General features: G+C 40.9%; 1 protein-coding gene across 3 annotated transcripts in view; it reads right to left on the bottom strand.

The window, feature by feature from the left end:
• The window catches only part of DPP6 (dipeptidyl peptidase like 6), a 508,132-nt gene that overhangs the window by 115,728 nt on the left and 380,111 nt on the right, over positions 1-12,293 (bottom strand). For all 3 annotated transcript variants that reach the window (XM_086741833.1, XM_086741830.1, XM_086741831.1), the window contains exon 6: positions 9,163-9,215. In XM_086741833.1, coding sequence (XP_086597959.1) covers positions 9,163-9,215 — 53 coding nt within the window. The remainder of the gene's footprint in view (positions 1-9,162; positions 9,216-12,293) is intronic.

Here is a 12,293-nt window from a genome sequence, read left to right as displayed (position 1 = left end):
ATAAAATGAGATACAGCTGTGATCTCCTATTACCAGAGCAAGCAGAAGTGCCTTGTTACAATATGACTTCACTGGACACTAAGTCACACTTTTAATTGGGGCAAGAGATTGATTCTTGGGCTTGTGCTCAAAACTAATCTAACAGTTTTTGTTATTGAGTTTCAGACAAAACCAGAACGACTCATTATTCTCCATATCTTTTTGAAAACTAAGAGCCTTGGAGCAAATCTTATTTCTTCTCATGTCAACAGGATGAGGAGATCTTGGAGGTTTGTGCGTAGGTTCTCAGGAATATTGGAACACAATACCCTTCTAAATAGCCTTTCCCCACATACATCATGTCCTCATCACTTAAAATAAACAAGGCATACACTTAGTAAAGCCATTATTTCAATTTCCTTTTAACAGTGATATGATCACTTTTAAGCAATACCACAATTAGCCTGATTTCAGATACAGTTTAAAGGTGGATTGTAAAACACTCTCCTTATTTAAAGAACTAAAATACCACTCTAGTCCTACAGTTCTGCCCCATAACAGATGTATAACCCTCAAGTATACATGCAAGAGAAAACGCTCACATTTTAAATGGGGTGTAACTTTTGCCTTCACAACTCTGCATACGGAAGGTCCTTTCATTCCTCTGTCTCCTCATGTGTGACATGAGAAAGTAGCTTTTTCCATTCCTGTCTCATCTCCTCAAATTTGTAGTGGAGTATTCAATAAACGGAGGTTTAGGGTAATGGGAAAAGAGACATCAGGGCTAATGCAACGCAGGCTGGGCTATCAGCCTGGGATTATATTGCCTTTGCCACAAAAAAAACTTTCTCAGTGGTTACTGTATCAAGGAAAGCCCTGTTTGTAATGTTTCCTAAATTTCCCCATTCCCTTCTTTCCTATATGTTCTGAGCTCCTCAAAGGGGCAGGATGCCTATCTTGAGATAACAAGAAATTTTCAGCATATTAAATTTGGTTAGTGCTTATCTGTGAAGTGATCACAGAACGAAGGATGAAAGGGAGTCTCAGGACCACGCTGAGGTGTGGGGGTATAAACAAAAAAAGCCCAATCCCCACTATTAAAAAATCCACCTACAGAACAATTCTATTTCTGGGAAGGTGATGCATGGAAATAGCAATTTTAAGGGCTGTGGTTAGTTGCCTATTCAGTGCAATGTGCCATCATTTTATACATTCTCTTTCATTGAGCTTTAGTTCCCTTTTGTCAAAACTCTACGTGCTAACCCAACCTTGTTGAGTACAAATAAGGAGGAAAATCCATGCCAATGTGTCAAGTTTTGGTGGTGGTCAGCATTGGGATGTGCATGTACCCTGCGGCAGTGTCTACGGTTTGGAGGCTGGGGATCGGAGGAGATTCATTCACACTGAGACACATGAATATTTCCAAATCCAGATAAATTGGGCTCTGAGCAACCTGATCGAATTGAAGATGTCCCTGCTCCTTGCAGGAGGGTTGGACTAGACGACCTTTAAAGGTCCCTTCAAACCCTAATGATTCTATGATTCTATGGTAAGTTTCTCACCAGTGAAGGACATTTTATTCAAGAATAAAATGTAATAGGAGCCCTGCCTCAATTTCAGGGGATGATGCCTCAACACAAAGACTATGGGAGAGTTTGCTTCAAACCTTTCTTCTTTCCTTTTTTTTTTTTTTTTTTTTTCCCTGATGAGCCACCAGCTATTGACCTTTTCTGTAACATAAGAAGGTTGGTTGCGGGGCTTTTCTCTGCTAAACTGCTAACATCTGCATCTAACTATTAATTACTCAAGATCTTTTTTTTTTTTTTGTCTCAGCAGTCATTACTCTAATTCCTAATATCAAATCCTCCCATCAGGGGACTATTTGTTATTATTATTGCTATACATGGTTTCTAAGGTGTCCACCCACATCACTACTGATTCTGGAAGAGAAAAGCATGTGGTAAGAATTGCTTTGCCTACACAGGAAAGGAACATTTTACATTAAAAATGCTATGCAGCGCCCAACATCAGTGAAGAAATGGCAAATCCTCTGGGAAAATGATATGGTGTTGAGCTGCTGAAGTGGATTTCCTCCCACCGGCACAGCCAAGGGTCCTGCCTGAACTGCCTTCCAAGGCTGAGCTGCTTTCAACCTGCCACTGCTTGGAAGTGAGTGATGCTCAAATAATGGCTTTGCTTAATAAAATGCTGGCTCTTGGTTTTTAAAGAGGTACAAAATGTATTCACAAGCAAAAAGATGGTATGTGATTTAACCACTGTTCCAGCAATTTACAGAGTGTTTAATTTAGATAACCATAAAAAGCAAAAAGCCCAACAGCTCCATCAGGGCTTGAGCCAAATGCCAGCAAACTCAATTGAAAGATTCCTATCCACTTCAGAGGATTTAAAGTCAGGCTCCACAATCAAGTTTAACTATTCCAAGGGCCAGTTTTCTGTTGTCAAAATACAACTAAAAAGCATATCATGTCATGAGGATGTTCTTATTTACAGTCTAGCATAAAAGCTACCACACGCAGCAGAGGTGCCTTAATTAACTACACAAACTATCTCAAAAAAGATGATAAAAACTCTGGAATTATAATTGTTAAAGAGGAAGTAGAGAGAAGTAGCAATAGTAGACTCTTCATGAACTGCAGAATACATTTTTCTACTTAACAAATTTCACATTGTTATTTAGTTTCACGTACCTTTTTATAAGTGTTTATTTCAACCTTTATATATCATTGTTGGGGGAAAATATTCAGCTCCTCTAAGTAAAATTTAATTAGCTGAAAACATACTCTATTAATTACAGCACTTTTTCCTCTTAAAATAAAGTGTAGGCTCTAGTACAAGTTTATGAATGTTAAAGAGTGAAATTGTGCAGCACTCTCTCCACTAATTATCACATATCGCCTCTGTCAGGTAAGAAATGTTTTTTCTGCTTGCTTTGCAGATGGGGACACTGAGGCACGGGAAATTTCTTTAATATTACATAGAAGGGACGTAACAAGCCAGAATAAAATAAAATAAAACAGTCTTGGTGAAACAGGCAGATGTTTGCAGCAGAGCCAGTTCCCTGAAATCTTTTTCATAATTATTTTAAATATTGAAGCACATTTTCTTTTTATGTGAACATGGAAATGGGAGCACGTGCAAGGGAAAACCTTGTTATCTTTCAAAAGATCATACAATAAGGTATGTACAAATCTGATTAAGTTTTCTTTAACTAATTTAAACTTCTTTCCTGCCAGTAGCTTGTACAAAAGAAGGAGACAGGAACATTACTGTGAGCTCTGCAGAGAGATCTACAGACATTTCTTTGAAAATTTACTCATAGTGAATCACGGGCTCAGTTCCTCCTCCTGTTACCACTTCTGTGGATCTCCAGTGCATATTTTGCTCTCACTCCACTCATGGGACTTCCCTTGAAGTTCCTGGGAGTTCAGTCTGGGGGATGTATGCAGCGTTTTACAGACCCTTGGCAGCACAGGCAGGAAGAGCTGAACTCAGCTCCGCGATTACTCCTGTGATCTACTTACCATGTTCCTCTGACTATACCATATAAATCTGGGAAGGAATACAGATTCTGCTTAGGAGTAAGCGTGTACAGTTCCCTTCTTCCCATACACAAAATCAGTGAGGAGTGGGAATAACTGCTGATTTTCTCACTGATCCCTATAAGCATATTTGGAAGCTCCTGTTGCCATGCCCCAGCTGAATGTGCTAACATCATGTCGAGAGCTCATGTGAGGGGGTCAGCACTAATCCCTGCTACTTAGCTGTGCTCAGAGGGAAACGGTTCATGCAGAACTGGATGAGCACTAGCAGGTCTGAGGACATGTATGTTTGATGCTGTAAAAGAAAACCATAGGAAAACAACACAACTTTTTTTTTTTTTTTTTTTACAGAATTTCTGCTGGCCACAGCAAAAAGTTAAAGATGGAGATACCTGGGACATCAGTTCAAAATTAGCACTTCAAAATTAGGACCTGCATTGCCAGATCAAACCGGTGGTCCAGCAGCACGCACTGGTGTGACATGACCTTAACACTGGTGAGGGAAATCCTGCAACAAGGTTAGGAGAACACTCTGGTCAGTCATGGCCTGACCATGAAAACCCTGAAGAAGCTAAGCTTTTTCCCTTATTTCAGTAAAGGAAATGAACGACTAAGATAATCTCTATTGGAGTCAGTAGGATCAACATTATTAAAACCCACAAAAGAACAAACAAGAATTTTTGGTGGCTGGATTTCATAAACAGGCTGTTGCCTACATTGTATTGCTAAATTTTTATTTTCCAAAGTTAGGAAAAATAATATTAGAAATAACTGTATATGGTATTTGTATTCCACTTCTTCCCAGCACCTTGCACGAGAGCTCCCTGTTCTACAACTAGACGTGCAGATGCTATCGCAGTGCCTGTAAATCACAACTGGCTGGCAATTACACTGTGCCAAGTGCAACTGTGGGGTTATGAGAGCAGCTTTCCAAAAATATTTGTAATGCAGACAGCTGTAAGCAGTTATCAGTAGATACATCTGAAAAGCAGCACCGTTCGGAGGAAGGCAGATGGGATGGTACGGAGATGTTCCCACGGTGGAACACGAGCAGCAAGCCCAGAGGCTTGTTCCACTAGATGGCACCCAGCACCAGCATCTCATTTTTTTTTGGGTGAACAGCAGGAAAAAAAACGGGTGACGTGCAGGAAAGCTGAACTAAAGGTAACCTCCCTACACACCTCAGCCCAGGAAAATGAGAACTGCAGATATTAGCCAGCTCCCCCTGTCAAAACTGAAAACCACGGGCCATTAAAAACAAGGCAAATGTGGCAAAAACCGTAGGGGTTTCTACCCCGAGTTTACCAAGAGACTGCAAGAAGGCTGAAATAACAAAAAAAAAAAAAAAAAAAAAAAGGGGAAATTAAATCTGTGCAGAGTCCCTGCAGGGATATTTACTCTTTCTTCTACTTCAGGCTTATTTTCATTTTTAAATAAGATCCTTTGAGTCTATGCCATTGGCATATATTAGTTGTCCTACAGAAAGCCAAATTGTGCTGCTACTCCTTATGTGGGGAGTTATTTCCACAACAGCTCTCACAGAAAAATGTTGCCGTCATGAACCCTGTATAAAATATTATTTGTGAATGCATGTGCAAAGGACGTGCCCAAATCAGCTTTTCAAACTTATGGAGAGCTCAGAATAAAATCTGGAAAACACTGGTGCGAGCCCCTTTTGGCTTAAGACAGTCTGAATCTGGAGAGTCTGCAGAACATGGCAAAATAATTAGAAATTTCCCTTCAAAAGGCAATTTATGCTGGCAGATTAATGCCTCGTTATTTAAAAAGTGATGCCACAGATTAGATTAATTGGCTTTCTTATTAGTTAGCCTCAGCAGGGGTGCAGCAAGGGCATGAGTGGGTACAAAGCCTGAACCGTCTGGCCTTCCTGATGAGGCACAGCATAGCTGAGGATGAGGAACAGGGTGGAGAAAGCACAGGGACAGTCACACTGCCACAGTCTGTTTCCAGGAGTGAGCGTCTATGAGCAGGAGGGATACTGCGGAGCGGAGTGAAAGCTAGTGCCTACTTGCAAAAGCAGACTAATGCATAAAAACAGAGTTTGTAGAAATGGCAAAGGTGATGTTGCTCAATGCTAAAGGCTTTTGTCACTTGTGTTATCATCATGTGGAAGGCAAGGATGCTGTCCATGGGTTGCAAATTTTGCCATCACCAAATGATTAGGAATGTCAAACTGAACTGCATCTTGTGCTGTGTCTGTGTGCTTGGTCCTGCCCTCAAGAATCTTCATCCACATAGCCATCAGAGAAATATTCCTGTGTTAAATATGAAATACGCAATGAAAGGAGTTTTACCCCTCCATCCAACAGAGGCACTACTTTCAGTGGATGTACTTCATCATCTGTTACATCACGTTCACCTGCTACGCCTGCCCTCTCTCTTCATGCACCACCCTAAAATACACATAGAAGTCCAAAAGAACAATAAATGCCCGTGTTCCAGGGAAATGGTAGTGTGCCACCCTTTTCACCACTCACATACACTATGATCACCTGAAAGATCAATGCAGTTCTTACTGTACAATATGGTTTGCAATGCCTCTATACGTACCTACAGCCTAAATCACTTTGTAAACCATACCTCTACCAACACAAAATGCAGCAATCCTTCCAAACCTGCTCCTGCCAGCCGTCACCTGATCCATCACTACATCGTGCTGTGGGGACACCAATGCCTGACACAACTGCACACCTTCTGACACCCTCTCCTTTTCCAAATCTTCCCCTTATACTGGACAGTTCTCCTCTGACACATCCAACCGTCCAACTGCCTGTACCACTGCTCAATCAAACACTGAGAGCAAGGAGGAACACAGCTGAGTGTGAAATATAGTTGAAGCTGAGAGGAACAAGAAACTAGTTGTCGAGGATGAAGAAAGATCGTGCAAACTGCCTGGACATACATATATCTAATATGCACGACACTTCTATTTCTTCCACCTTTGTTTTGTCTGGAATAGAACTGTAATGTCAGTCAAATGCTTTTGCTCTCAGCCAGGTTTACTGCAGATACAAAGCTTATGTGCTCATGCTGTGTGTTCATCCTGTTGCTCACCACCCTTTCAACCCACAAGCTAATTTCAGATATATTGCCAGAAAGACAGAGTTTTCAAAAATTAAATAAATCCAGTAAGTTCCTGAGGAAAAATGAAGACCAGATTGAGGCAGGGAATGAAAGAGACCGAAGAAGACTGGAGCATCTCACACTATGACACCACAGCTTTGACATGGATAATGGTGAGAAATGGGGAACAAGCTAACCTCGAGCTCACAATTTTTTGTGGTAAGCAAATCGCAAGATACAAATTGTAGGGAAGCAGGCTTCACAAGCTCCAGGGCCCACAGATTTTAAAACATGTATGTTTCCAGCACAGTTTTCTTTTTTTTTCCCCCCCGAAGTTTTCTTTCTCTGTTGCTAGGTGGATGCCAAAGAAAGCTATTTCAGCTTTTCTTTTGTACTTTTTTGGGGGGTCTTTGGGGGGATTTGTGTGTGTGTGTGTGGACAACTGTGCTAAGACAGATCCTCGAGGAACACTTGAATGTAACTGCTATTTTTATGGGGCAAAAAAGTGCTGAGAGATGTGTTTGTATCACACCATTGAATTTAGACTGCTTTACTGTTAAACCCACTGGTTACTGTACCAAAGAAACTGAATTGGAAAGAGGGCATGGGCCTTGAAAACATAAGTGTTGCAATGTTTGATTTCTAGGGCTCTTTTGCCCTTAAAACATCATTCCTGTGTTAAACGGTGAGGTCCCCTGAGGAGTGCCCAGAGGTAAGACTGCTGAGCCACGGTACACAGGCATAGTGGGAGCTGCCTACAAAAAGCAGTAGGAAACACAGCACACAGGCACGGCCAGGATTCTGCCTTCTCTCAGGGGCAGGCACCTGGCCCATGGATGCAAGAATCAACGGGCTATAGGACCTGCCCCAGTGTTTTCGTAAGTCAGAGACACAGTAATCCATTTAATACAGTGGTATGGGTGAGAGAGAGTGGGTCTAAACTGAAAGGAGAGGTTCACACTGGATATAAGGAGAAACTTTCTCCCCATGAGGACAGGCAGGCACTGGAACAGGGTGCCCAATGAGGCTGGGCAGATCCCATCCTTGCAGATTTTCAAAACCCAACTGGATAAAGCTCTGAGTAACCTGCTTTGAGCAGGAGGTTGGACCTTGGAAGAGCCCTTCCAGTCTCAGTTATCTGGTGATGCTGTGATTACCCTGTGTATAAACCAGGCAGAATTTTTTTTTTTTTTTAAATTTGCAGGTTTTGCCACGTAGTGCAAAGATCCAAAACTTTTACTACCTGTTTAGCCATAATCCATAGAAATAACAACTTAGTGAAGAAGCAAAGCAAATACTGAAATTACATGTTTTATAACCAGTCATGTGAAATGTTCAACAGAAATGGCAGAGAATAACAATATCGTCCCTTTTTACCATCCCCACACAGTCATCACCAACATGATACTTAAAACACACAACCTGGTATCAGCTTCCTGGCTTTTTGCTCTGTATTTACTGACAATGACTTGTGGAATTTTGCTGTGCAACTTATGCATTTCCATTGATGCTATAGAAACGTCACTCTGAAACACTATGTATCATCACGTGCCTACGCGTGTCTTATTAGTGTGATGGCATTTAATTCCTAACCAGCTGGGCCAGTCCTTAAAGTATACTTTAAAAAGGTACCTTTTAAGGGAAAAGCAGGTAGACACTATGGGCTAAATTCTAGAGAAACAAGACAGGCAAGATGATCTGCAGGGTGATGGAGTTAGAGCCACAGGTAACCTGGAGTGCCACAAAGACAAAGCTGAGAAAGAGGGATTTAAATAACTGCAACTAATCAAAGCTAAAGAACAATCTCTTCAAGCTAATTGATGCCTGTGTTAAACACAGAGCCCATCCCAGGACTTCCACTGGATAGGGGGACCTAAATGAAGAGTCATTGTGTGATGGAAGTCTATTACTTGTATGCTACATGATTTAGGTAAAGGAATAGGTTTTCATTAAGTTTAGAAATGCTGTGTAAAGCCTATGTAGCATTTTTGTTTGCCTGAACTTACCTCACTCTCTGGAAAGACAAACCATAAAGTTGAAGGCTTGTAGCTTCAGAATAATTGCAAGCGCATGTATCTAAGCAGCATTAGGATCCTGGGAACGGACTACTGGTCTATCTGCTTTCAGATGGGATGCTAGAGGGAGCATTTGTATCATAGGAATCTTCCAGGAGACCCAAAACTGAAGGGAGATGCCTCAATTCTGACCAAATTTAAGGGCCTAAACACCCCTGGATAGATTCTCTGACAGTGATCTGGTGGGTGGCCAACTGCAGCTCTCAGCCTGATGCCAACACATCCACATTCTAGCCAAAAACTTGAAAACTGGAATATGAAATTCACACAGTTTGACTCTCCAGGGAAGCTGAGTACTTCTGTTTCCAGACTATGTCATCTTTTGTACAATACACAGCTCAGTGGATGCTGCAGCTGAATGCCAGACCAGGGCTGTCACAGGAAACCATTTGTCACGATACACATTATTTTGCAGAATCCTTAATGGCTGAGTTTTAAAATGAAGACATTGACAAATTACTTACCCATGAGGTATTTTGCTGAGGACATAATATGCCGTATATGAATGCTGATACACCTGCAAAATGAAATTCAGAAACAAAACAAAACAAAAAAGAGATTAGTAATTGTCATCTGTGTTAATAGGGCTTTTTTTTTTCCTGCAAAAACAATCTAGCATTTATGGCTAGGGCACTCTTATAAACACTTCAAAATCTGTAGTAGAAAAGGACAACACAGTAATTAACCTAATGCTGTTGTGTCTTCTTTCCATCTTGCACTTTATTACAGTGTTTGGCAAATCGTATACACCCAGATGTTCTGTGTCGTTACCATGACTACCAGGTCTTTGATTAAACTGGGGGCACATGGTCTCTGCAAGGGCTAAATATAGAACAACCATTAATGAGGACATCTTGGTCAGCTGGAGACATTCTCCATCATTATAACTAGAGACAACACAGATATAATGCATTTTTTTTGCTTTATTCCCACAAAAGTGGGAGTGATGCTGGGTGATCTCAGAACAAGTTGTAAGACCCCTGTAAGTCAGTAAATAAAACCTTGTTGACTTAGGGTGTCAAGCTGACCTCACGTTTGTTTGACCTACTAAGTTGCATATTCATATCAAACTGCCCTCTTTGGGCCTTGGGGAGGAGCTTGTCAGCTTGCATGTCAGGTCATCTCAGAAGGGAGAGTTTATTACTTATTTTCTAAGTAGTAAATAATAATAATGTCAGAGTCAAGGTCAGTGATATAAGAGCTGGTGATTTTCCCCTAGTGACAACACAATCCCTAACAGAGATCTGTGTTTGCCCAAGGTGAGCAATGCTGAGCAACACAAGAGTCAGGGCACGAGTGTGAAAGGTCTAAATATGGATGACTTTATACACATTTATACAGGCACTCACTTCTGCAATTCTCTTCTACTACTGTATGCTAATAAATAAACAAATAAACAGGTCTATTAATAATAATTTTGTTTGACTCCCACTTAAATCTTTAAGCCATTTGCTCTCCAGTAGCCCTCATAAAGCATCCTCTCCCAGAGGACAAAGGAGGAAATTTTTGAATACTTGCTCCATCAATCAAGTTTGTCTGATCAAAATTATTTTTCCTAAGTACTTCTAGTTTTGCATAATTTTTTTTTTTTTTTTTACGCCAAGGAACCACAAGATGTCCTGGATGGTGCTGCCAGCCTCAGCAGTGGCCATCCCAAGCAGATCGCTAGCATCACAGATAAGTAGGTGTGACTTACTACTCATCGCCCTCGAGGGCAAGCCTGCGTGGTGGTATCTATAACAGGCTTACATATTTCAGGGGCTCAGTATTAAGGCAGAAAAACACAAGGCACGTCACCCTGTAGATATTAAAACAAACTTCTCTGTTACAATTTTAATCCAAACACTAAATCCTCTCACCATTGTATGAACCCCCTGAAGAAAAGCTACCACCACACTACAGAGGCAAAAGCACTGGATTTCTACCTATGAAACACAGAGACTGATGCCAGATTGATGGGATTCACTTCTTCCTCTGTGCAATTCACTCCCTTCGTTACAAGGATATCATCAGGTTACATCCCAAAATCATATCTCCTTTTAGGCATTTAGATACAGAAAGACTCCTCCAGCAAGGTGATTCTCTGGTGTATCGATATCAGGGAAGCTCTAGGAACAGAAGTGAATTCACTGCAAGCCAGCATTTATTTTAGCACAGGTGTCCTTTTTAGATCGACCTTTCTCAGAGGATACAAAATCAGTTATCAGTATCTCATCTACACCCAATCATACCAAAGAGCTCTTGAATATTAAAATGCTGATATTGGAGAGCTGGCTGATACATATGGCCTTAGATTTTATTACACTTTGATGAAGTTCTAAGACCGCTAAAAATCCTTAAAGAAAATGCACTGGAAGACTAAGTTTGTCTGCAGAGCTGAAAAACCTAACAATACATTGCCATTAAGTACTGAATAACTTTTGTAATCAAATATCCTGGCAGTAGGATGTAGAACATGATGTAAATATATAAATTGTGAACTGAAACAAGGGCTGATGTTCAAGGTAGCAAGCCATGGTGTGTTGTCAGTTAGCAGAGGCAGAAGCTAGGCCCCAAAATGAGTACGAACAGACCCCTTCAGGGCAAAATAGAGAAATGTGGCAGGCTGGAGGGAAAAGAAACAGCGAAGGAAGTTTTGGGCAGGACATCTGCTGATGTACTTGCTCGTGGTACAGAGTCCCCACAGCCATGCTAGAGTTTAAAGCTGTCTTAGAGCCACTAATGAAGATTGAGGTAAAACATTTTATTTCCCAAAAGAGTTTAGGAGTGGGGAAAACAAAAGTTGTGGGACTCTCAAAGAGCTCCTTTATCTTCTGAACATAATTTATCATCCTCTTGGGTCTTTGGACAGATTCTAAAATATCTCACACCAGTTGTGCCTGTACCATGCAGTCTTCAAAGGCTTGCAGCTGGCAGAGTTCATTCACAGGAGCCATCTTTTCTCAGATAAATCCTTAAAATCCATAGGTTTGCTCATGTAAACAGAAACTACCTGTATTAGCAATGATTTCAGGATCAGACATTTATTATTATTATAGTTCTTAAGGACAGGAGTGCATGTAGCTCAAAAGTCAGTGCATGTAGCTCAAAAGTCCTTCTCATTCCTACTAATTCAAGTCTGTTTGGAAAACACACTGTGAGCAACCCTCCTAAGAAGACAAGAATCCAAGAGAAACATCACTTAATGACTTTCTGAGAAATGAAATGGTTGTTTTCCTCTTAGATACACAAACCAAATTAAGTTATTTTAACTTTTTGAGAGGATGACTACATCTGCTTAGTATCTCAACTAAAATTTCCACCAGGGTCAAGCTGAATTAGGCTATTCACTTATCAGTAGGAAATCCCCACACAATGGAAAAGTGGATTCTGAAATCCAAAGGTAAGCCTCGGAGACTGCACAGTGCTTAAAAGTTGGTATCCATTTCATTTAACGTCTCTGCTTCTGAGGATTAGCCAACACAAATAACCATATTAACTGCATTCCCCTTCTCTATCCAAGGGGTGTGGTAAAAGCCATTGGACTGATTTGATGCTCTTAGCCCTGATTTTTGGCTGGATCCCAGAAGCACACAGCTCCTCTCAGTAGAGAGGC

The sequence above is a fragment of the Chlamydotis macqueenii genome, chromosome 2, assembly GCF_036417535.1.
Source record: "Chlamydotis macqueenii isolate bChlMac1 chromosome 2, bChlMac1.mat, whole genome shotgun sequence".
NCBI lineage: Eukaryota > Metazoa > Chordata > Aves > Otidiformes > Otididae > Chlamydotis > Chlamydotis macqueenii.
The sequence above is the reverse complement of the archived record's forward strand: the minus strand, read 5'-3'. Positions and strand labels throughout refer to the sequence as shown.